We start from the raw sequence: 25,558 nt of genomic DNA, 5'->3' as shown, positions 1-25,558 counted from the left end.
CAGTTCTGGCCTGATGGCATTTGGGGCAGAAATTCTTCTCTAATTGACATTGCTTGTTCTAGCGTGTAGAGCAAAAGTATTTTTTTGAGAGTGCCTACTGTATTACAATTAAAATAATAGGGAAAGGAAGAAATACTGATGCATAAGTTAATTAGTATAAATGCTATTTATCTGTTTTACTAAAACTTTCTTTCTTCATCTCTGAACAATAAGACCCAGTGGCTTGAAGTATGAGAAAGCCAAAGAATGGAGAATACCATGTGTGAATGCACAGTGGCTATGTGACATACTGCTGGGAAATTTTGAAGCTTTACGGCAGATACAGCACAGTCGATACACAGTGTTCAGTCTTCAAGATCCACTTTCTCCCAGTCAACATTTAGTTCTAAACCTGCTGGGTAAGTTTCCCAGAATTCTCTGATCTGTAGCATTTGTTGATGTAAACCTGTTTAATCAAGAGAAGCATCTTTATTCTTACCATAAATAATTTTGTGGTGGATTCACTTCTGTGGTGTTCTTCATTTCGTAGATGCTTGGAGAGTCCCATTAAAGGTATCACCAGAACTTCTAATGGTACGTTGAGTTATACAGCTGTTTTTGTTAGATTGCTGCATAGTGTTTTTAACATCTGAGCATGTGTGCATATGGTGTGAGGAAACATGCCAGAAGAACCCACACAAACTATCCTGGTAGCACTTGCTTTTAGTTGTCTGTTAGCATAAATCTTAAAAATAATCTTTTGCAGAACTAAGAAACTGCAGTGTATTATATAAAATTATTACTTTAGAAATACTGTGGCCTGGTTCTTCATTCTTTGCTTTTACGTAAAGCCTTTAGAAGAGGCTTTGTATTTTGGAGTCAGTACCTAGCACAATCTGAAAACAGGCCACATATGGATTTTTAAAGCAGAGCACCTGAAATCTGTAAGAATTTTGTTATAATCATTACTAAATTTTAAATAGGTTAGGTAATGCAAATTATAGATTTGAACTACTTTGTACCCTGTGTAAAAACTAAAGTTGTGGGCACGTGTACCAAATACTCAATTCCAAAAAATACATTGTGATTTAGAAAAGTGAAAGTGTAAGAAACATTAAGGAAACTAAAAATGCACCATTTAAAAAGTTTTTTCATGGAGTGGACTCTGACATATGTAAAATGTGACAGGTATAAATTGCTGTCCACACCACAGCTGTTCTGCACTGTTCACTTGCTCTGAACATGTGAATACTCCTTCGGTTTTAGCCTTCTGAAAGGTTTTGTGCTGTAATTTCTTTCTATTTCAGATTTATGCGTGATAACTGTTTTCACTGTGCCTGTCTTGACATAGGTAATTCCTAGTTTGAGCTAATGAGCTTTCAGTTCATTTGTACCACAAATGACTGTCAGATAACATTTTATATTATACAAAAATACTTTGACTCAGCCTTTGTATTCTGGATTGCATACCTCAGTCCATTTGTGAAGTCTTCTAAAGACAGGTGCTTAATAACTGTAATAACTTAATTAGTACCCAGACCCAATTTAAAATATTAGTACAATTTGTTAACTTATTACATTTCAGCTTTAGAAGTAGCCACTACTTCTGTATCTCTTACTGTGACCTTAACTTCAAAACAGTCTTATACTTGCAGTCCACTATGAAGTGGTGTTGTAATCCATTAGGAATCTATTTTTTTCTTTTTTTTTAAAGTTTGTGAATTTAATGCTTTCTCCTTGAAGAGATTAAATTTCAGGTGTAGATTTGAAAGTTAAATATATGTCACACTTTCTGTCAGTGAGAACTTTCAAGTTAGTTGAGCCAGAGAGAGTCTGAAAGCTGTGTTTCTTTTCTTCTGGGCAAATTCTCTAGTGGCTAATTTAGTCTAGAGGAGGCTGAAGTTTTTGTGAAATGACTGCCCAAGCATCTACTGGAGCTTCTCTTTCTCTAATCAGGGAACTTGAGTTTCTACAATGCAGGTGCCGCTATTTTCCGTTGACACTGAATTACTGGAAAGCTACTGTAGTCTTCACCTATTTTACAAATTAACATGTTTTTTGGTCTCTTTCTCATTTAATTCTTTGAGTTTTCCAGTAATAACCATCCTCATTATCTAAATGGAACAAAAAAATTTTTTTTCTTTTATTTCACTTAAATGATTGCATAACCTTGTGGAAAAACTTTAGTTAATGCTCAGCTGTGCTCTTGGGTCAGCTGTGTGAGCAGTCAGTTCTTCACTACACACCTGATAGCCTGTCCTTCTCATCTCTGTGTTTGCAGTATAGTCTCGGATACTGTTGTACAATTCTCCTGTTTCAGAATGGAAGTTGAGTTCCCTGCTCAGTTCAGATGTAAACATATAGATTGTCTAATTTCAGGGTGTGAGGTTGCCTTTGAAACCAAAGCAAAATGAATCCAGTCTTCAGCCGTCTTCCAAAAGAGCCAGGTAAGAACAATCAGTGCCAGTAGTCCTTCATTTACTTTACCATGTAACTGTTTACTTTACCATGTAACTGTGAACTGCTCATCATTCTGGTTCCATCCCGTGCCCTGCTAATTGAAATAACTAGTAGCATTTTTTGCATGTTGCCAGCTATTCAAAAGGCAGAAATAGAATGATAGCTGAGGAGCAGAATAGTAAGAGAGCTGGAAGAGAACAGAATCAGGAGAAAATACTCTGTTCTCAGCATAATTTTTTTATCTAGAAGATTGATCCTGCCTAATTCTTGTGTTTGTATTTTCATTCCTAAAAGTTGCAGCAGTGTGCTTGTCTGTTTTTGAAATAATATGATGTTGCACCCAGACTTATATTCTGCTGTATTTCATGTATGCTGTAGGATTGAAGACCTACCACCACCTACTAAAAAGCTTACCCCAGAGTTGACGCCAATGGTGCTCTTCACAGGATTTGAACCTATGCAAGTTCAACAGTACATTAAGGTGACTTTTGCACTTACCTCTGTGGAAGCACTTGTGTTCTTCTTTTGTAAGACTTGATTAGCCTTTGTTTAGTGTGTAAAAACTGATACTTGCTACAAGTGAGATTAGAATGTAGATTTATGTGAAATTAGTTTTGTTTGATAACTTTCCTGCTTTAGTTTACTTCATGCCTCTCTGCTACCTTTTTGTTCTCTATGGTTGTTTTTAAAGACAAGACCCTTTCATGTTTTGTGGTGGGTTTTGTTTGTTTGTTTTAAATCAGCAAACTTCACAACCAAACTTTGGTGAGGGAAGTAGTGATTACTGTACTGGATAGGACCCAGACTTCTTCTCATATAATGCCACATGCTTCAGAGGAAGTTGATGGCAGAACTGATGGCACACTTAAGATCATATGTTCCCATATTTCGTTCTGTTCTCATAAATTGCTCCCAAAGCTTAATGATGTAAAAATCCAATGACTCCTTGAATTTAATGATCAGAAAGCATTAGTTCAAAAATAGTTTTTCATTTGTAATTTGTCACATGTTGGCTGAAATCTGAGACACAGAGGTGGTGGTTTTGTTTTTTTTAACTACTGACCCCAGTAGGGCATGAAATATCTTGCTGCTTTTATCTGCTCCAGATACTCAAAAGCAAATGAGGACTAGTTTGATTCTATGTTTCTTAGAAATCCGTGTCACTTAAGCACATCCCAGATATCCTAGTTTCTTCTTGATTGTACCTAAAGTATTTTTCAGGGGAATTTTGAGGTTTTTTTCCATTATGGTGTTTTCATTTGAAGCTTGATAGAACATACTTTGGAACAAAAATGATTTTTCAGTTTATCTATCTCAATAAAGTTCCAGTGCCAACTCCCCATTCTGTCATGTTGATACCAAGCTGACTATGTGAAGAAATTTCATTAGAGCTATGGCTCCACAAATACATTAAATAAATTTTTGGCCTCAAGGCTTGTGATTGCCAAATGTTGCAGTGATACCATTAAAAGTGTCAGTGTTTGAATACCTTCCTGAGGCTAGTGACCTCCCATCTTCTTGAACTGGAGAGTTAGTCTTTTTTTTCTCCTGTGCACCCAAATGGCTCCTTGAAGATCAGAATGCAAGTCTTTATAAGGTACTCACAGGCATGCAGTGTTTGAGGTGAGCATATATTATGAATGAAAACAACAGCTTTTACATTTCAGAGTGTACAAGTTTAGTATTCACAGGGTGCTTTTGCATATCTCAAAGGAGTTGAGCAGTAGAGAGATGCAGTGTATTGGATAATACTTCTGTGTATCATCTTGATGCAAGCTGTCAAAATAAGCCAGCACAGTACAGAAAAGCTTAAAACATTGTCCCTGTCTAACTTGTTTGTTACTATCAGAGCAGTACAGAGGGATGCCAGACATCTTTCAGGGCTTCTAATGCATGCAGTAAGCCTTCTTGCTTTGTTAATGGCTGATGACTGATGTAATATAAATGCTGCCGTATGTTAAATTTTAATGCCTAAAAGTACTGTGGTTTTGTTTATTCTTTTTAAATTTGTACAAAACACTTGTGCTGTAAAAATCAAAAATCTGTGGTGCGTAGATAGTGAAGCTGTCCAAATATTTTCAAATGTTGTAATTGTTTAAATTCTTACCAGAGGAAGCACTCTTTATAAATAATTCCTACGTTGAATGGTTGTTAATGGTGTGTATCTTAGCTGAGATGTCAATTCTGAGGTAGTTTGGGTTTGGTAGTTCAAACTTAGGAAAAAATGGTAGTTACTCAGTATCATCTCAAATAGATATGGAACTGATGTATGTAAAATATATGTGGTTTTCATGCAAAGAAATTTTGTCCTCTATGAATAAGTAGCAAAATCAGGTTTACCAAAATTATGATGGATGTCATACATTTTGTAGATGAAAAGAGCAAAATTATTACATTTTCTACCTATAAAAAAACCCCACAAAATTAACTTTATATAAAGAAATAATCAACAGATACAAAAGTAGAGTTGCAGCACATAGCTCTCATTCTAGCTAGATATAATTAATGTCTGGAAATAGCTGGATCTTCTTGTCTGTAAATTCTGTTCATTAATCACCCTTAGTAAATGAATTCCTGTAATACAGAAATCTCCTACGTTTACTATTTCATGAAGAGTTCAGTTTTATTTGATGGCAATGTTACAATTCCACATTCTATTCTTTCCAATTTCTAATGACTGTTCCATTCTGATTTGTATTTTTTACAACTTTCAGAAACTGTATATTCTTGGAGGTGAAGTAGCAGAATCTGCCCAGAAATGCACCCACCTAATTGCCAGTAAAGTGACCCGCACTGTCAAGTTCCTGACTGCAATTTCTGTAGTCAAGCACATAGTAACTCCAGAGTGGTTAGAAGAGTGTTTCAAATGCCAGAAGTTTGTTGGTAAGCTAAGCTGCTATCAGTTTGTTTTTTTTTTATTATAAACTTAAGGTTGTTTGATTTCAGTGTGTGAAGATGGCCTTCATATTTAAAAAACCCTTTCTTTGTGAGATTTTGAATTGCAATGTCTCTTGAAGATTCTCTGCAGGCTTTCATTTTGAATGCAGAGGTTTTTAAGTTCGTAGCAAATCTGACCATCATAGTTCATAACTCACAGAGATTACATGCTACGTTCAAACAGTTACACTAGCAAATTGTTCATATTTCACTTAAGGTAGAAGGTTATGTTGGTATGGTTAAAGCTGTTCCAGGACTGCTTTTAAGTCCTCTTACAATAGAACATTTTGTTACATTTAATTTTCATTCGATTTAATCCGATCTTTCCATTAAGTGAAACAAAAAAGAAGTTTGCTTTAGTGTGGTTAAAATAGTTGGATGTTGGCAAACGGTCTGTCTGTGATGCAGCTACTTATAGTTCTCACCTTTGAGTAGTTTTAAAGTCTTGGGTGATTTTAGTTTCATTAATTCTAAAATAAAAGTTGTAAAGAAGTAAGCAATTGTTGGCACTGTGTACAAGAATTCATTTAAATAATTAAAATGATTTAATTTAGTACTGTAACAGTGTTGTAATGTCAACTTTCTTTTAACACTTCTCTGTTGACAGCTGGAAAGAACAGAATAGTTTATTTGAAAAGGATGCTGGATCTGAAGAAAATCTTAAAGGCTGATTATTTGTTTTATTATTGTTTTATGCTTTTCATGTAATTTCTTTGGAAGGAGCAAGCGTATAACATTGCTGCCTCACAATCGCAAACATTTAAGTCTGTGGATAAATTAACCAATAAACCACAAAGATTTTTATTAATCTGAAGATGGCAACTTTCTTGATTCAGCATCAATGAACTGAGAAATCAATCCATTTGAAAGCTATTAGAAGATAAATAAGGTCTGGGGGTTTAAAAGGATGACTGTTTTGATGTAGTGCTTAAAGTACTTGTCTACTGAAATTTAGTAGATTTGTGGAAAATGAGTTGCCTTTGCTTTTGTACCTAATATAACGATGGAGAATGTGGCAATTCTTCAGAAAAAATGCAGATCGTCCCTGGGAAGAGCAATTTTTTCTTAATGTAAAATTGTTTTTTGCTCTTTGAACTAGATTGTTTTGAATTAAATCTGATTTTGAAATACGCTTAACATAACTTTTTGTGGAATGGTGAAGGTAAGATTGAAATCCCATCCCAAATTTAAAAAATACAATCAAAAAACAATCTGCTGAATAACAGGAAAAAGGGAAATAGATGGAAAGTTTTTTCTATTAAGGCTGCATGAGGGCTTGAAGACAGTTTTTGGGCAAGTAGAAAAGGAGAGTGTGTAACAGTGTATGTTGCTAGGTAAACAAGGAGAATAAAACAGTTTCACATAAGTAATTGTGGGTCATCCTAATGAAGGGATACTATAATCACGTTAAAATTACTGTTTTAGCATTTAGAGTCATTCAGCCACTAACATTTTCTAATTGGCTTAGATGTTAGGTTATGATGATGATGTTACAGTCTTTCCTGTATTGTATTTATTACTCTTTCAGATGAGCAGAACTTCGTGTTGAGGGATGCTGAAGCTGAGGTGCTTTTCTGCTTCAGTTTGGAAGAGTCCCTGAAGAGAGCACAAGTAGCTCCACTGTTCAAGGTAGGCAGTTTTAAGAACAGCATTTAAATGCTTGGAGCTTTTCAGCTGAATTCTTTCAGCATTGAGACCTCAGCTTTTGTCAGAACAGTAGAACAGACAAGCACGTAACATACATATTATATATATATTTATATATATATAACAAATTATTTACATAGAGGGTTGATTTTATGCATATTTCCTGCTTAAGTATTGATGGGATGGATCTGAGCCTTCTGAGTGACTGAATCCTGTGGATGAGAAAAAAAATCTGTTCAGGGTGTAAACCAGTATTTGCTCCTCTTCAAAATGCTACTTATGGAAGGGGTGTTACTTTTTTTTTTTTTTTCCCCCCCCCAAATGCTCTAGTGGTTAAAGCACATCTCCAGAAAAATGAGTCATAGTGGATGTGCACTTCAGCCTGATTTTCCTTGAAGACTGCACTTAGCACCAGGCCCTTTGCTGGCATGGTGCAAGATGGTTTTTCTGCCTCTGATTGAAATTATGCAGCTGTGCAGAGAGGGTTTTGAAGATTCAAGTTGCTAGTGAGTCTTTAGCCGAGCAGAATTTGAGGTTGTTTTTTTTTTGAGACAAACCACCTAAAAAGTGTATTTTCACAACCTGTAATAAATAAGCATCTGTTCTCTATTAAATCTGAATAGTACATCATTTCGATCAGTTTTGCAGCCCTAGCTGATAAAAAAAAGTTGATCTACTTGGTGATCTGTTCATCTGTATCACTCCCAATCAAGTTGCAGGATGATTTTTGTCAGGGAGTAATGTACGTAGTTAATATATTGTGGTGTTTATTTAAAAGATGAAAGCTTTAATTAGAATAACTCAGGTTTTTGGAACCCCTTAGGCATACTTGTGCTTGAAGAAGCAAGGAGCATTGTTCTTAACAAATTGCAGTTATTTTTTTTTCTTTGTTTAAGAAGTGGTCATTTCAGGTTTGCCCCTCTAGGGAAAGCAGATGAGCAATAATTAAAGACGACTCATCAGCTGTTGGATTTGTTGCCATAGGCCAGTGTAAGCTGTTTACAGGCAGCCAATGATTGCATGAGAATTCATCCATAAAGATGAACACGGATGTATTGCAGACATAAGTTAACAAAATAACATTTCTTGTTATTCTTTTTTTTCTCTTCTTAGGGAAAGTATTTTTATATTACACCTGGAATTTGTCCCAGTCTTTCTACCATGAAAGCTATTGTGGAATGCGCAGGAGGAAAAGTGTTATCTAAACAACCTTCCTTTCGAAAACTCATGGAGCATAAGCAGAATAAAGTGTGTACAGTGTTGCCTTCTAGAATTTACTCATAATATCTTGTTGTGTTATTCTGAGCTTACAGTTGCTTTCTTTGATTCAGAGTTTGCCGGAGATAATCTTGATTTCCTGTGAAAATGACCTTCACCTATGTCGAGAATATTTTGCTAGAGGCATAGGTATGTATAAACTATCAATGTGATTTGAACAGTATAAATGTAAAACAGTAACAGTAGAAATTAATGCAAGTACAGATACCTGTTGAAGATGTCAGATACTAGTAGAGGGGTACGTGGACAATCCTGCAGGTCATGGAGAAGTCTGAGCCAGCTCATTCCTAGGTGTTTCTAACAAGCATTTTTCTAGCCAGGTCACCACAAATCTCTTCAAGGGTAGTCTTGAACTTGGGACTGCAACTGCATGATGCACGATTGTCAAGTTAAAGATCTGAGGTTTTTCTCTTTAGCTGTTTTTCAGTGTGGAGCCTAAAGACATGTCGTGTTTATCAATAAAACCATACATTCTGAAGCCTGATATCCGTAGCATGAAGTGTGTGGCTAAAAGTAGGGCACTGGTAGTGATTGGGGCCATATTCCCTTATTCCTTTGCATGAAGAGCAGAAAGGTACTGAATGGCTCCTCCTGATGTGCCTGCTGAAGGAGAAGTGTCATCGTAAGGGTGTAACTATATACATGTTTTTGATATTTCCAGATGTCCACAATGCTGAATTTGTCCTGACTGGAGTACTTACTCAAACACTGGATTATGAGTCATATCCTTTATGTGTGAAAGCTATCAGTTGCTTAAGGAAAATGCTTAAAAGTTTTTCTTAATTAGGAATAACTACTTAAAGTTTTATAGGATGTGTAATGTTTACTTGATAAGAGCACAGCTTAACACCCGGAAACCTAGCTTAAATTCCAAGTGGGGTTACTTTTTGATAGAAAATAGTGGAGGTGGGATGCAGGGTTACCAGAAAGTATCAATAGTAGAATATTAAGCAACAAGGGAAAATAAGTGTCAGTAAAGAAAGTATCTGCACAGGTGAACTGTAGTTGACAGAAATAGCTTTTACTAAGGAACAGTATAAATGTTATTTGATAACTGCATTGTAGGGCCGGGAAGGCTACAGTGTCTTTATGGGCGTGCTTTATACTTGTAAAAGTTCTGTTTTACAGTCATTTCTTAAAAGTTGTTCTTTCTTAACAAACGTACATATAAATTTACTTGAAGGAATAGTAAAATGCCTTAGTGCTTCGGAGTCCTTGGAGCATTAAATCTAGCTATTCAGCCATTGTACAAAGTAACTAAAACTTCCTGTGGATACTGTTTTCCAGCTGTTTGCCTAGGGATGAAGAGCAGTTTAAAGCAGGGAAGCAAAAATAAACTGCATCATTTTTAGGATGTGTAATTTTATTATGAGGAAACATAATTTACTATGTTTTGTATTATACTCCCATTTTAAAAGATCCCACTTTAGGTATCACAATTAGCCAGTTTTTAAACATTTTAACGTTAATGATGGTACTTCAGCCAAAAGTGTAATTTGGGTGTAAAAATAAAAGGGCTTGCTGTCTATTAAATTATGGATGTTGAAGATGAAAATGTTTTGTACTTTATTTTTATTTCTTATACTCTATTTTCTTTTATATTGATATTTTGCCCACATTTTAAATAAATGTACTTTTAAATGTTTTACTCTATATTTTAGTGGTGGTTCCTTTTTTTTAATACTGTGCAACAGTGGCACTCTGGTAAGAGTAAATTACTCAAATCTTTTTCCAAACAATGTAAAATTATTTTGAACTTATTTTTATTAGGTATGTTTTAATATATAAAAATCCTAGTGCTTTAAAGGGGAAATTGTTAAAAATTTATAGATGTGTTTTTACTGAAAAAAAGAAAAAGCTTGAAGGAAGGAGAAACTCTAACCCTACATAGTATGCTGTTGTGATAAGTTCTGTTTGTATAGTGAGTTTTACTAAATAAATATTAAAAACCAGTCTTCAAAATATATTCACTTGTTCTTCCTGACTCTCACACAGTTTTAATAAATGTGACATTACATTTTTTTAGATCAGAATCTGGTAGATGGAAATTGTCCTAAAAATGTTGATTTGATCAGCAAGCCATTAAATTCTAGTGGGAGAGTGCAGATATTCACTTGTCTGCATGGTGTTGGATGCATCGTAGCAGCTTGTGAGCCATTCAAAAAACAATTCAAGATGGAAGACAAAGCCTACTTAAAACAATTGCTTCTCATGCTGTTTTTTCTAGTGTTTTGTATTTCTGTGCAGAACTGTTTTACAGGGAAGGTTTTCAGTCGCGTTAAAGGGAGGTAAGCAGCTGTTTTTAGCTTATGCAAAGCTGTCTGCAGAGAAGTTATTAATTTCAAATCTCCTTTGTGCTGTGGCTTAGAATGTAAATCCACCTGATATTTGACCATTATTTCTGTTGCTTTTTTTTTTCCCCATGCCTCAGTTCAACAAGATGCTTAAGCAAATGACAAATTCAAGCTATAAGAACACGGTAAATTTCACGATGAGTGAAGTCCCATAGAGGTCAGTACTGTGCTTGTTGCCTTAGTGCTGGCTCTGGGTTCTTCAGCTGTAATGATTTATACTTGTATTCACCATTTGTTTTTAAGTAATAAGGAGTTACATGATGTTAAGAGGAATTTCTACCAGCTTGACCTTTGCTAAGGTGACAAAATGTAGTAAATAAATTAAGGTGTTTTTAGATCACAGAATCATAAAATACCTCAAGTTGCAAGGGACACATGAGGATCACTGATTCCATACAGGACCACTCAAAATCCAAACCCTATTTTTGAGGATGTTGTCCAAACACTCCTTGAACTCTGACAGCTTGGGGCAGTGACCACTGCCCTGGGCAGCCTGTTGCAGAGCCTGACCACCCTCTGGTGAAGAACCTTTTTCTAACCTCCACCTGACCTTCTTCTGTTGCAGCTCTGTGTTGTTCTCTCAAGTCACTGTCAGCAGAGAGCTGAGATCAGCACCTGCCCCTCCACTTTATAGCAGTGCTGTAGGCTGCCATGAGGCCTTCCTCTCAGCCTCCTTCTCTCTGGGCTGAACAAAATAAGCAATTTCAGAAGCTAAAAAAGTATGGTGTGGGGTGGGAGAAAATAGTACTTTTCCCCAAATGCCATTCATTGCTTAGAACAGATCTATGTTCTTTTTTTTTTGTTTGTGAGCTGTTCAGTTGTCCATAACAAACTTCATTATGAGATTAAGAAAAAGAAGTTCCTAAATGTGGAGATCTGGAAGTTGGTAACGTGTTTTTACACTTCTAAAAATAGTTTATTTATTTATTTTTAAAGGGTTATTTTTTGGCTAATGGGTTTTTTTAATGGCTTAAATTGTTCAGGCACACAGACCTACCTGGTATGCCCTCCCTTTACTATCAGTGCAGGGCATAGCTCTAAAACCTGACTAAGACCCCTGCACAGAGCACATCTCTTAAGAATCTAGCAAGCTTGTTTAGTTATCTATGTTTTCTAAAGAGCACTAAAAATAGACAAGATGAATCCTTCCATAAAGAACTTAACAAATGGACTGCCTACTTTTTAATGGAGAGAAAGGTACACTTCTTTTCTTCAAATACATCTCAGAATGTGTAATATTGAACTAACCCAAATCTGTGCTACTCTCTGTATGGCTTAAGTCTTTCTTCATTATACTAGTTACCAGCATGCAGAAAGTATCTTGGTGCCTTTTCCTTTAAAAAACAGCTGTTGTAGCTTTTGAACTTTGGAAAATACTGTGATACATGAAAGCTTCTTACCTTGAATAAATACTTTTTACTTATCAAGGATTCAGTCTATCTTTTGTATATCTTGCAAATGATGGATTGCCTTATGAAATGTAGAGCCTGCTTTCAAAAAGCAACACATATATAGAGTAGGTGCCACTGTTTAACTGTGTATGGAATCAAACACAAGACAGGAATTTGTACCACCAAGGTCTAGAAGCTTACAAGTCCTACTAAGACAAGTCTTGGCAGAGTAAAGCTTTTTATGGAGGGGAGGAGAGGTAGAAAGAAACCAGATTCAAATGTGTTGGCAGTTTGTGTCCTGGCTGCTAGATTCAGTTATTCATTTGGCTCTTGGTAATGCTTCTCACCTTTTTCAGAATTAACCTCCACATTTTCTATAACCAAGCAGCGCTGAGGGTACATAACTCCTTTGCCAAAGACTATTCCAGTTAAGAGATGTGTGAATGCAATAGCATCTGAAAGGTAAATTTCCTTTGTATGAGAACTATCCAAAATGCTGTCAGATACTGCATAGAAAAGCTTGAAGAAAAGCAAATGCAATCATGGAACAAATGAACCCTGTGGGAAACATGAGTGGTAACGCATCTGTTTCATCATCAATGGAGACAGTGTGTTTATTTAGCCAACATACAAGTATGACTGATTTGATTAACCTTTCAATTAGAGTAGAAAACAGAACCTGCCAAGAAATAGTCTTTCAAGAACCACAGGAGCTGTCCAGAGCCAACTGGCTTGCACAGATGTTACTGTGTGTGTGTGTGTGTGTGATTAGTGGTAGAGAAAGGGTTTGATGAAGTTTTCTGATACTAGATGGTTGTTACGAGCTTGCTTTTCTTTAGTGGAAGATTATAATACTTAAGTGTCCTATTTGATCCTGGCTTCTGTACTTCTCGGGAAAATAAAAAAGCTTTCACTTTGTTAATTAGTTGTCTGGAGAAACATTATGTTCACATTATAAATGTTGGGGTAGAAAACCTGTCCTGATGTTTTAGTTATTTGAAGATAAATAAATGTGAAACGTGGTCTTGATAGCAGAGCTATTTCACTAGTAAAAGACTTAGAGGATATTAGGAGGACTTGGTCTCCACTCATAACCTTGCAGCTTTCATGGCCGTTAGTTGTAAAGAACTGTAGAACAGAGTAGTGAAGTTGAGGTTGGGAGACACTTCCCAATCTCAGGTGCAGTCAGGGTTTCAGTACCTCAAAGGATGGAGATTCCATGATTTCTATGGGCACCCTATTGCTGTGTTTTGCCACCAGCCATTTGATAAACAGTCACCTGTATTGGGCTTAAGGTTGATTCCTGGGAAGCAGTTTGAGTCCAGTAATCCAGTGAGTTATCTACTTAGTTTATCTGCCTACTTCTCACACTTTGTCTATACTGATAGTATGGAAAACAGTATTGAAAACTGAACCTGAAACATGACAGCCTGAGCTCATCCTGTGTCTGTGCAGATTCAATTGAGGGAAAAGATTCTGGGTACCTTGGCCTTCTTTCTGTCTTTCATCTCTAGGTCCCTTGCCATGTTAAGCTGCACGCTTTCTTCTTCTTCCTTTTTTACCATTGATGCTTTTACAGAAGCATTTCATGCCACCTTTCACATCTCTTGATAGTTTCAACCCAAGATGAGCTACTCTTGAATAAAATATTAGCTGCACAGCTCAAGATGTGTAAAACATCCGAGCAGAACAGATGAGCACTGGGATGGATTGTTTAGCAAGGTTGCAGAACTTTAATCTTTATGCAGCTGTACTATTAAAAATGCATCAAATATCTTCTAAGAGCAATTTAGTTAGTTTATCCAACCTCAAGGCAAAAGAGTAGACAAGAAGACAGGTCTGTTGACGTTTACTTATTTTATGTTCAGAAATCACATTGCTAGGAGGTGAAGCTAATGTATGTTTGGTAAGAGTTAATCCATAAAAAGGCTAAGTTCAGAGAGAAGTATGCTGTGGGTGTGATGAGGCAACAACTAAAGCACAGGTTAGCTAAATTCAAAGTTCACATCTTGACAGCTAGTCAAAGCCCATTCCCTTTGACTTTTTTCTTCCTGTCCTGTGCTGCCTGCAGGAAGAGTTACATAAACATCAGCAGAGCTGAGGAATGGCTGTAAAAGAAATAAGGAAAGATATTAACTTACAGGCTGACTGTAGGATAAGCACTTCTTGTTTCTTAGTCTTCAGAATCTGATTTCATTGAAGAAAAAGATACATTCTAGTTGTCTGAGCCTTAGTGGTACTGCGATGACATTTACAGATTGTGGAGTAACAGTTCTGCCACAAAAAGCATCTACCCAACCCATTGTGTTCTGATGATACATCTGATACCAGCATCCTTAGCTTGCTGTCTACGCAGTCTCTTGGAAGTCACATCTTTGGAATGTGATCTCTGTCCCTGTGGTTTGGTGAGGAGTAGGTTATGCTAACTCTAGGCAAGCAGATTAGGAAAGTACCACTTCCTATTCCTTATAAGACTGTTCCAGTATCTCCTGGAAATGCAGTAGGCCTATCTCTGGGGAAAGGCACGCTTGATGAATTTCTTAGTGGGATGTAGGAGCTTTCCCTGGAGAAAGCCAGGGAGAGAGAAACTGTCTGAGCCCTTGGGAGACTCTCAGAGCTCTGCCAAGGGAATTCTAACTTACGCTTGTGAAGAGTGAGCAAAGCTTTGGAAAACATTCCTATCCTTAGCAGCATGGTAAATGTTATTGGTCTTTAGGCGGTGCTTTGTCAGAAGGCTACGCAGCTGTGTCTGCTAGGGATAAGGCATCATAGTCAGGGGGCACCCATGAGCAGACACTGCTTTCCCTGTGTCTGCAAAAGATATTTCCTCATAGCAAGGAGCTGGTGGAGTGAATCTAGAAGAAGCCATGAAGATGGCTGGAGCATCCCTTTTATGAAGAAACATTGAGGGAAGATGGGTTGCTTCAGCCGGAGAGAAGGCTCCAGGGAGATTTCATTATAACTTTCCAGTACTTAGAGCTTATAGGCGTGAGGGAGATTGACTTTTTACTTGGTCTGATAGTGATAGGACAAGGGGGAATGGTTTTAAACTAAGAGAGGAGAGATTTAGGTTTAATATTATGAGGAAATAATTTACTTAGAGGGTAGTGAGGCAACTGTGCCCACAGCAGGGAGTTGGAACTGGATGATCTTTACGATCTCTTCCAATCTAAGCCATTCTGTGAATACATTTTGTGCCTGCTGCCTCTGATCAGTAACTCCTGCAGGTGCTGTTTGCAGCATGAACAGCAGCTCTCATTTCTACCTGCTGTTTTCAGTTTTTCCATGCCTCGGGTGAGTGTAGGGTCAAGCATAGCTTGAGAGAGGAAATAAAGTACCTTGCTCCCAAGCAAGTTACCTGGAGTTTCTGTGCAGCCTGGTGAGGCATCTCATGGTGAGTCCCAGTATGCCTGCAGCACAGATCACCTCAGTCAGCAGCAACTCATATGACTTCATCTCCTGGTCAGCCATGACAAGAGGTTTTTATTGCAGGCTCTCTTTACTTCCCTGGAGCAGACAATAAAATAAAGTCTACTTATTAAAAAATTAGCGTATCTCTCAGTCTTGGAGGCAGGTTAAGTAGAAGAAAACAGCACAACATAGCAAGACTTTATAAAGTATATTAGGGCTAAATGAAACACCAAGCTCTGGTGGTTGGCAGATGAGTTAATGCAGTAAATGTCCCAGTATGTTTTGTGATGGCCATGAGGACCAAGTCTCATGGTCAGCCCAGTGATGGAAAAGCCCAGCAATGCAGCAATCCCAACAGTGGAGTAACCCAGTGATGGAGAAGACCAGCGATGGAAAAGCCCAATAATGGAGCAGTTGAGTGCCTGGCGTAGGCACAGTGCTGCTGTTCTTGTTCCAGTGCTAATTACAAGATGCAAAGGTAATCCCAAGCAAGAGTGGAGGCTTCACACTCATTCTTCCAGGCAGTGAATGAAAATATGCCCTCTCTCCAAAGAGGATGTGGGGATTTGGTAAGGCTAGGAGCTTTTGGGAAGCTGACGGATTATTAAATTATTCCATTTAAATTGGAGCATTTTGCAAGAAACTGTCAATTTTGTTGAAAACTAGATTGGGGCTTTATGAGTAGGAAGGCAAAATGAATTATTAACATACCAAATAGTGAACTAATTGGAATGAAACTCATTGAGGAAACAAAGTTGGAGTAAAACATTTTATACCACTGTGTTCAGCCATGGGCTGTGGGGCTGAAATGGAAAGGGAATTCAAGTTCCCAGCTCTACAGCAACATTGCTGGATTACTGCAGAAATGCTGCAGAATGCTTGCAGCTTACCCAAACCCTGAATAACCTAGGCTGATCTGCTTGTCAAATTCATGACATTTCTGGCTTTATTGCTTCTATACTTGGTGCTGCTTTGCTTTACCTCTCTGTGGTGAATATGGTGATAAATTATCAGTTAGCACATGGTCCATGGACTTTGTTGTTATTTATTGCTTGCAGCTCCTTGATATGCATCTCCTGCACAGTCACTGCCAGACCCTCGTAAAAGCAAGAGGTGATGACAGAAAGGGGGCAAAGAGCATCATGGAGGAGGCTTCACACACCAGGGTGCTGCAACTCATCACAGGCAGCAGAGCATTGTTAGTTCCATGGACATGCAAGGAGAGAGATGCTCCTGCAGAAGTGCTCCAACTATAAAGGCAGCATTGAATCACAGCATCATAGAAAAGGTTGAAAAGGCCAATAAGAACATCTAGTCCAACTACCAACCCATGCCTGTGACTGCTCAAGACCGTGTCATCCACGGATACAAAAGGTCCTTTAGGACAATATGATACAAAGCGCTTGGTGCGACCAGACCAAGCAGCAGAGCATTGCCTTGGAGCAGCTGCTCGTGCCACATTGTTTTGTTTGCTGATGTCCTTGGGCTCTGCAACCTGGCAGAATGCTGAGTTCCTGGTGCTCGCCTCCTGCTTTGCAGGGATCAAACTGAAAGCTGGTGAGATGCAAGCTGGTTACAAAGATGCTCATTAACAGAGATTTATTGCTTCCATATACACCATCACAACTCCAGATGCTTGTTGGACACAAGTGTCCCTGCTCTAAGAATGCAGGTATTTATATTTAATGCTACCAAGCATTAAATATTGATGTATCACTGTGTATTTAACAAGCTACTCTGACAATCGTATGCCAAGTCTCCCGAAGACACAACTTTGTCTCGTGTTGTGTTCACCAGTTGTATGGTGGAACTGGCCATGATCCTGATGCCTTGAAATGGGTGGCCCTGGTGGAACAGAAGACCCCAGAAGTTCTGCCACCCTCAACCAGCCTGGATTCTGTGATACAGCTCCTACAACTCCATTTGGAACTGCATAGTCCCTTCCAGCACAAGTCATCCTATTTTTCTATGACTATGAACTCAGATTAGGAGTCTGTGCAATTCCTACAAGGTGAGGGGTTGGCACTGCAGGTGAGGATATGAGTACTGTTATGCTTTCTAGGTATCATGCCAAGAGAAAGGAGAGTTTTGGGTTTTTGACCCTGAGCATGGAGCTGTCACTGTTGGGCTGTGAGCTCTTCATAGCATGAAGGAAGCACAACTCACTGCTGTAACTGAGTTCTTCAAGAAAAAAAACAAAAACAAAAAACCTTGTTGTATCCTGGCTATGAAATGCCTAATCAAATCATGTTTACTGCTCAGCACTACACTGCTAATTTGCTTTGATTTAGAATTTAAAAAGATAATTGCAGATGTGTGTGTCTGTATAGGTTTCTGTGAAAAGGCTTTCCTCTGTTTAATAAGCAGCCTATTAATACGGACTGCAGTAATTTGTCTTTCCTCTTCCAGTGTGATTGATTTGAATCCCTCCTTCAGAGGGGGAGATGGAGATGAGGAGCTGCAGTGTGCTCAGCCCCAAAGCTTGAGGTTCCCCTTGGAGGAGCAGCGAGGATGCTCAAAAATCAGCATTGAAGACCACTGTGCATGGTTAGGTTCTGTGACAGCAACTCAGCACATGATTCAAGAGAGCAAGGGAAAATTGCCAAGGGCATACCAAGATTTTGTTCTTATCTTGCTCCTTTACCAGAGCAAATCGAATGAGTAACAAGTCTATTCTAGAATATGGCAGCACCCAATGTGCCATGGAGGTTGTTGAGGAAGGTGTAAGGCACTGCTTCCATTGCTTCCACTGCTTCTAGTATCAGCTTAATAAAGTGTGAGGAAGAACGCATGGAAATTCATAGAATCACAGAAAGGTTTGGGTTGGAAGGGACTTTAAATCCCATCCAGACCCAACCCCCGCACCATGGGCAGAGTTGCTGCCGACTAGATGAGGTTGCCCATTGTCCCATCCAACCTGGCCTCAAACACTCTGAACACAGTTAATTTATTCATTTTCTCCCTCTGATCCTGCATGCAAAAAGACAGGAATTGGCTCTTGTCGTCTTCAGGAAAGGGAGTTTTTGTCTAGAGATATAGTTCTTGTAATCATTCGGTAGTCCTTAATCGTAACACATAGTGGCTTACAGTGACAAGCTGCTCTGAAATACTGAGCGAAAAACAACTCTGAAGGCATTCCAGCAGAAATCTCACCAACCCAGAGGGCTGTCTCCAGGGCTACTAATCATGGGCATGGAACAGTGTGCAGAACTCCAGGTCCTCTGCACAAAGAGCAGGAGGGCTGCAGCCCACCTCATTGACCCACACTGAGCTCCTCCCACATCCAGTTTCACAGCAGCCTTTGGTGTCCCTAGCATACCTAGATAGACATTTAGCAGCCTGGGCTGTGCGATGCTGCAGCCATTGAGGGCCATGCCCAGTCCCCAGGTGGCACAGGGTGTTCACCATCTGTATGGATTACATCTAAAAATTGAGATGCTTGTGCAGGGGGAGCAGCAACTGAAGCAGATTTTGCATAGTGACAGGATGTGCTGCATGCACTCCATCAGTGCCTAATGCTTCACTTCTGAGGATGTGGAAAACTCTAATAATACACCTTACTTAAAATAAATAGTGCTCCTGTCTACGTCTTGTCACGTGGCTCACACATTTAAATATATAAGTGCAATGAAAAAAAAAAACATTAAAAACACACTCAATGTAGAAATAATTGCTTTTTTTTTGTGAAGGTATTGCCTTGAATTCTGCAGTCATATCAAGGCTTCTGTAAAGTATTTCTCAAAGCTTTAAACAGCTCTTTTGCAACTGTCAAAGTGCTAATACCCACAAGGAGCAGCATCCCCTGATAGAGCATCAGCCATGAAATGAAAACAGAAGAAAGGGAAGATAAAAGGAGCTGCAATACAGAGCAGGAGTTACTCCAACAACAAGATAAGCTTCTACAGCAACAAGCATCTTTGGTATGACAAAGAGTGAACCGTCCCAGAGAGCTGATAGGAAAGTCAGCTTTTCATCTTCTAAAAGTTGGGTGTTCATCCTCTGTGTGCTTGTACAATAAATAGGTGTACAGAGATTAGGTTTAGCAAGATTACTGCAACAGAAAGATAACCAAAATAAATGGAAATGCTCACCGGTGTTGTAGGCCCTCAGCAAACTCCAGAAGGAGAGATCTCCAGAAAGAGATCCTTCTTCAGTGCCAGACAGCCCTTAAATGGGTCTAGGAGAGGTGCAGCCAGGCTCCACCCCTTCCTGGTAGCACAAGTGAATTGCCTTCACCTGTGCTCTCAAGGCTGACTCATTGCTCACCTCAGGTGGTCAATCAGAGTTTCAGGCCATGACCAGCAGTTCCCATACAGTGCCAAACCCCAGGCAATACCCTGAGGCACTCTGGGGCACCGCGGTTGCTTGCTTTGATTCAAGTTTGGGGGGCAGTTTTTGATTCCTTGAAACTTCTGGCTATCCATCAGGCCCAGCTGGGTTCTTCCTACGTAAAGAAATGCAAAAGCACGTTGTGTTGATGCAACTTGCGGGATAAACTGAAAGATGCTGTCTGCAGAGGATCTTATCCCTATCGGTCCTCGGCTCCGCTCCTCGCGGCCTCTGCTGCCATCTGCCGCCGCGCTGAGACCCAGCACGGGAACGCTTCCATCGGCAGCCCATTCCAGCCGTGTCTTCCTGTTTAAAACCCGAGTGATGGCACTTTTAGGTAAAACCTAACGTCATCTCTCTGTTCACCGAGAGAAAGAGATCTCCAATGTGTAATTCCACAGCTGTGCTGCATAGGACATCTCAGGACACAACTCTATGCAAGCAATGCTTTCAACTTGTATCTCCCTAATGGAGATGGTGCCCTAATGGCTGGAATTTGTCAGGGCTGGGAAAGGAAGGGACGGAAAGAAAAAATGACACATTCACCTGCACAGAATGCTTGATCTCTCTAGCAGTAAAGCCACACCCCAATTTCCCTTTCCTTCTTTGTGATTTCACCTTTTTCCTCTCCTCTACCCTCATCCCTTCCCTTCCCATCACTGGGACATGCTCCCTGTATCCCCCTTGTAGGGCTAAGGGCTGCCCACGTCCTGTATTGCATGCAGCTCCCCTATTGTAACAGCAGTGGTCAAAGGAGAAATCCATCTGCACAGCAAAGAGGGGGAGAGCAGTCGGCAGCCTCAGCCCACATGCTGAAAGAGAAATAGTGAGAGGCTGGGCAGCCTCAGGCTGCATATTTCAGAGCTGACAAGCTGGAAGACTTGGCTTCCTTCAAACCTGCCTGCTCTCCCCGGTGAGCAATGGTAATAGGATCGAGGCAGGGGATCAGACACGAAGACAGGCTGAAGGTTACCGAGTGCTGGGCCCTGGAGAAGTGCTCTTTTTAAAGTCTGCCCAACACTTGGCAAGCGCATCTTAAGAAAACTTTACGTGACCTTGAAGGCATGGGACTGAAGGCACATCAATCTGTGGGAGGAGGAGACTTCTGGCTCTGCAAAGCTGCTGAGGGCAAAGCCTTTCAGCTTGGTGTTGCAGCTCTTGTCCCGAAGTCTTTTTATGACTTTTATGAGTGTGCACTTTTTCACTCATCAGGAAAACACAGTAGATTTGGGATGGTTATTCTGCAAGGATCAGCTGACACAGAAGTGACTGCTCTAGTGTTAGAAAAGTACTTTATAGGCAATGAATGTGGACAGCTGTAAGAACACAGCTGGGAAAGAGGGGTGCTGCTTCCTGAGGGTTGTGGTGGGATCTCTTGCAGTGTCTGTTCTGTAGGTAAAACCTCTGAGCCTGGTGCAATGGTCCCTCCCTATCTACAATTTTGTTGGGGAGATATGAGTTGGGATCAGTGTTTCAGAGAAGCTGAACTTGCTTTGTGTTATTTCTTTGGGCTCCAGACCAAGCTGAACTTTGCTGAAGTGGTTGGTAACCGTGCCCATGGCAGGAGATTGGAACTAGGGTTAGGTTTTTTTTGAGGTCTCTTCCAACCCATTTTTGAAGTCTCTTCCAACCCAAGCCATTCTATGTTTCTATGAATGTTTCCCCTTGAATACTAATGCAGAGTGATAAAAGTGCATGGTGCAAAGCTCTCCAGTCACATTTTCTGACTATGTGCAATTTTGTTGCGGAGGTTCAAGAAAATGACGTCCAAAAATCGGTGATAAATTTGTAGACTTCGAAGATTTAAGTGATGAGAATTGCATAATTTGATACGTGTCCATTTCTTGATTAAAATTGAGAAAAATAATTGAGAAAAATAATTCCATCTGTCCCTTAAATCTAAAATGAGGTTTGCTTTCAAGTGAAACATTTGGTGTGATTCAGTACCTAGCGAGGGTTGGACTTCAATGCTGTGACAGCATCATACTCCCAAAGGTTCCATAAAAATGAACTGAAGCCAATCAAGGAGTTCAGACTGCCAGCAGCCACCAGCTTCTGTGTGAGGGCTTTTCAGCCATCAAGCCCTAATTCTTTCCTAAAAAGCAGCGATTGCCATTAGATGGTTGCTCTCTGTAGGCCTCATGAAGGTCTTTCTGCCTGTCGGAATGGTGTCCTGACTGTACTGGGAGAAGTATACATTGCAAAGTAAAGTTTTATCCTGTGGCATTTTCTTGCTACTGATGGGAAGAGTTTTGTCTAATGCTAGTATAGAGAAATGCCAGTTGCAGCTCAGTGAATGTATGCTAAGTAAGCAATTTCATTAGCTAGTAGTCAGTCTGCAGGATAATTTCATTACTTTGATGTGCATCATTACCTCTTCTTTCATTTACAGGGGAATTATAAATTTCACTTGGATGCATATTTTTTCTCTACCTTTTCTATTTATAAACTCTCCTTCCTGTTTTCTTTCACTGCTGTTTCTCCCTAAGTGCTAATGGTAACTGCAGGTGAGCTTTGAATTAATTCTTCCTCCCTTAGCTGCTGGGTGAAAATTTCTTGAGCAGACCGTGCTTGTGGGTGTCATGTGGTTGCTTCCTTCATACCAGGGCTTTTCTTACTGACTGTGCTCATGGACCGTATCCATCCATTCACCAGTTCAACCAACCATCCAGCTATTCACCAGTCCATCCATCCATCCATCCATCCATCCATCCATCCATCCATCCATCCACACATCCACCCATCCATCTGTCCATCCACCCACCCATTCACCCATTGCTACCTCCATCTTCTCTGCTCCCTTTCTCCAAGCCCCTGCTCACATCTCTTCATCCTTTTCATCCTTTTTTTCCCTTTGCCAGCCACTGAATGCTGCTGGGGGTTCCTTTCTAGGCTATGTGCTGCCTCATCTGATGTCAAATAGGCTGAGATCTCCCACTGAGAAAGCAGAGACAAGTTGATTGGTGGTGTTTTACCTCTCTCCGAAACTCAAGGGCCTGCTTTTGTTGGCTTTTTAAAGCTATTCATACACTGTTAGTATGAAACTGTGTTTGCCATAACTTATTTCTGGAGATTTTCTATTGTACTCTCTGTGCTGGCAATTAATTATTGAGGCAGCTTATTTATGGGCAGCGCTTACTTTCTTCTAGCAGCTCCAATGAGTTGTGAATAGCAACATTTTTTGTTGCTGGCATTGAAAGGTGGATATATTCTCTTTCAGAGCAAGACTGTAATTTAAGCAGTAACTCAAAGAGAGTCAACCTTGGTTATAAACAAGTCAGGAATTCAGCCTTTAAAATCACATGTATTGGCCAGCAGCCTTGGGCTTGATTGTTGCTTTTTGTTTGTTTGTTTTCTTTTTTAATTTTTGTTTATGCTTCACATAAAAGCAAAGCTTGTTCTCAACTCTTCCCATGCTTCAGGGCTTTAATCTCAATAACTCTGGAGCATTTTGCTGGGCATTAGCAACCTGGTGGATGCAGTTCCCTCTTCATTACTCCTGTGAGGGATGCACGTGCAGTGGCACACTCAGTTTCAAAGTTCATTTGCCTCCTTAATGCATGTTAAGAGCTTTGCAATTGAATGTGTCCAGATTTAGAAGTGATCCTCCCACCTTTTTGTCAGCCCAGTCTATATTTATGCACAGATATCACTGCAGTATTTAGAATCAGAGAATCAGAGAATTATTAGAGGTTGGAAAGACCACTAAAATTATCAAGTCCAAACCCAACCCATCCAAACCATGCCCACTCACCATGTTCCCCAGTGCCACGTCTCCATGGTTCTTGAACTCCTCCAGGGACAGTGACTGCACCACCTCCCTGGGCAGCCTGTGCTACTTCATTAACACTCTGAGAAGGATTTTTCCCTAATATCCAACCTGGACCTCCCCTGGTGCAATTTAAGGCCAATATCTCTCATCCTATCACCTCTTGTTCTGTTTGAGCTCCCTTAACATACCTTGCCTACGTATCCCCACGAGCTCTCAAGAAGCATTTTATAAGGGAGGAGGCTCAGCTTTCCTTCATTGTTTGCACATTTCCACAACTCCCCTTTGCTCAGAACCCCTCAGTACAGCCCCAGCAGCAGATGAACATGGGGCAGGTTGAGGTGTCTGTGTTCCAGAGCCAGGTCCTTGTGCCTCTCCACCTCTCTCACCAAAGGGTTTCCCTCTGACTGCAGTGAACAAGCCAGGGTTACCCTGCACTTAACAGGAGATCTGCAACAGGAAGATGCTGAAATGTTCTCGTAACCAATTAGCTCAATCCATCAAAGCCTGATTAAAATAAGCAGAAAGGTTTTTCCTTCCTCTGCAGCAGAAGAAGCCCTCTTATACGGAATGTGCTTCTCTTAATTACTACTCTGCAAATCCTCAGTGAGACAAAGACTCAGCATCGCAGCTTAATTCCTCTCTGCTGTAATAATGCTTTCATTTCATTCCTTAAGTGCACAAGGCAGGATAATATGTGGGCTTTGGTTTTTCTTCTTTCATTTATATTGCAAACGTCCTTCAGTCAGTAATGGAATTGCAGAAGACGTAGCCAGAACAATAAGAAGACATTGGTACAGCAACTAGAGACTGAGTACTGCCATGATCTTTGTGGGATGGGGGAGTTTGGGCTGAGATTGCAGACCCGAATGTAATCCTATTGGAATCCTATTGGAAAGTGCCATGGCTGGCAGGAGCATGTAGCAATAGTAGCAGAGGTCATATATTAGATAAAGAGAAGCAACTAATGCCATATGGTGAGATTTGGGCAGGATTTTGTTCTGATCAGAAAGAAAGAGTCAGAGAGATTCACTCAGACGGTGCTAAGCCCCTGAAATGCTGGTAAGCACTCATGAAAAGATGCCAAGGGATTTTTAGGAGTCAAATGTGACCTTCAGCTGGGATTAGTGCAAGCGAGTGAAGGGAACGTTGGAAGTGACAGGAGTAGCAAGAAGCATAGAATCATTAAGGTTAGAAAAGAACACTAAGATCATCAAGTCCAGCTGCCAACCCATCACCACCATGCCCAACTAACCATGTCCCAGGGCTGTCCTGTGCTTCCCTTAACTCTCTTAGAGAATGCAAAGATTTAGAGGACATTTTCATGGCATTCCCCCAGCTGCCTACTAGGTCATGAAGTAGCAGTTTGAAATGTGGTGCTGATGGGGTTTTCCAGATAACAGTCAGACAAATCCAGTCCCCAACCAGAGAGATGGGGCAACATGAGCATCCTCAAAGTCTCAGCTTGTAGGTCGGCAGTCCCCTCTGCTATTCTCTTCTCTTGTGTGAAGCAGAGTGGCTCCTAGCAGGCTGACTGCCTGTGTGGTGTTTGCTGAATTCAGCTCCATGGGTTACTTAGCCTTTCTGATAAAACAGAAGCAAACAAACCACATCCTGCTGGCTGGAGCAATCAAAATGTTGGCTCCTTCATAAAGGAAAGAGGACTGAAGTCTTTCCCACCACTCCAAAGTCCCTCCACACCCAGCCGTAGCCACATCTACCTATGTGTGATAGTCAGAATTGAGGACAGCCAGCACTGAGTTTTGCACAGGAACACTGCTGGCATGAAACCCACAGCCACAGCACCAACGCATGCTTGTGCCATAAAGGATTGCAAGGCAACGGCAGCCAGTCTGGCCACGCAAAGCTGGGAATGATTCAGAAGGATAGAGACAACTTCTTGGTTGCTCTTCCGTATCCTCACTAGCCCAGATCAGGAATAAGTTTCTGAAATAATGATCCTTCTGATCTCCACTGACCATGCTGGTTTTCATCAAAGAGAG

At 40.1% G+C, this 25,558-nt stretch overlaps 2 protein-coding genes and 1 long non-coding RNA gene across 6 annotated transcripts in view; 1 reads left to right on the top strand and 2 right to left on the bottom strand.

Moving 5' to 3' along the window:
• PAXIP1 (PAX interacting protein 1) overlaps window positions 1-10,267 on the top strand; it is a 33,173-nt gene extending 22,906 nt beyond the window's left edge. The window contains exons 12-21 of the mRNA XM_031554012.1: window positions 214-398; window positions 530-573; window positions 2,359-2,426; window positions 2,818-2,920; window positions 5,154-5,322; window positions 6,905-7,005; window positions 8,137-8,271; window positions 8,355-8,430; window positions 8,963-9,023; window positions 9,467-10,267. Coding sequence (XP_031409872.1) covers window positions 214-398; window positions 530-573; window positions 2,359-2,426; window positions 2,818-2,920; window positions 5,154-5,322; window positions 6,905-7,005; window positions 8,137-8,271; window positions 8,355-8,430; window positions 8,963-9,023; window positions 9,467-9,482 — 958 coding nt within the window. The 3' untranslated portion in view covers window positions 9,483-10,267. The remainder of the gene's footprint in view (window positions 1-213; window positions 399-529; window positions 574-2,358; window positions 2,427-2,817; window positions 2,921-5,153; window positions 5,323-6,904; window positions 7,006-8,136; window positions 8,272-8,354; window positions 8,431-8,962; window positions 9,024-9,466) is intronic.
• LOC100543777 (sodium channel protein type 5 subunit alpha-like) overlaps window positions 1-25,558 on the bottom strand; it is a 589,192-nt gene that overhangs the window by 251,388 nt on the left and 312,246 nt on the right. The gene's annotated exons all lie outside the window — the stretch shown is intronic.
• LOC104911332 lies at window positions 13,468-19,620 on the bottom strand. Its single transcript, XR_793835.3, has 3 exons — window positions 19,549-19,620; window positions 15,405-15,553; window positions 13,468-14,154 (listed from the first exon to the last, which is right to left on the bottom strand). It is a non-coding gene; the product is annotated as an uncharacterized LOC104911332 (long non-coding RNA).

Source organism: Meleagris gallopavo, chromosome 6, assembly GCF_000146605.3.
Source record: "Meleagris gallopavo isolate NT-WF06-2002-E0010 breed Aviagen turkey brand Nicholas breeding stock chromosome 6, Turkey_5.1, whole genome shotgun sequence".
NCBI classification, from domain to species: Eukaryota; Metazoa; Chordata; class Aves; order Galliformes; family Phasianidae; genus Meleagris; species Meleagris gallopavo.
The sequence above is the reverse complement of the archived record's forward strand: the minus strand, read 5'-3'. Positions and strand labels throughout refer to the sequence as shown.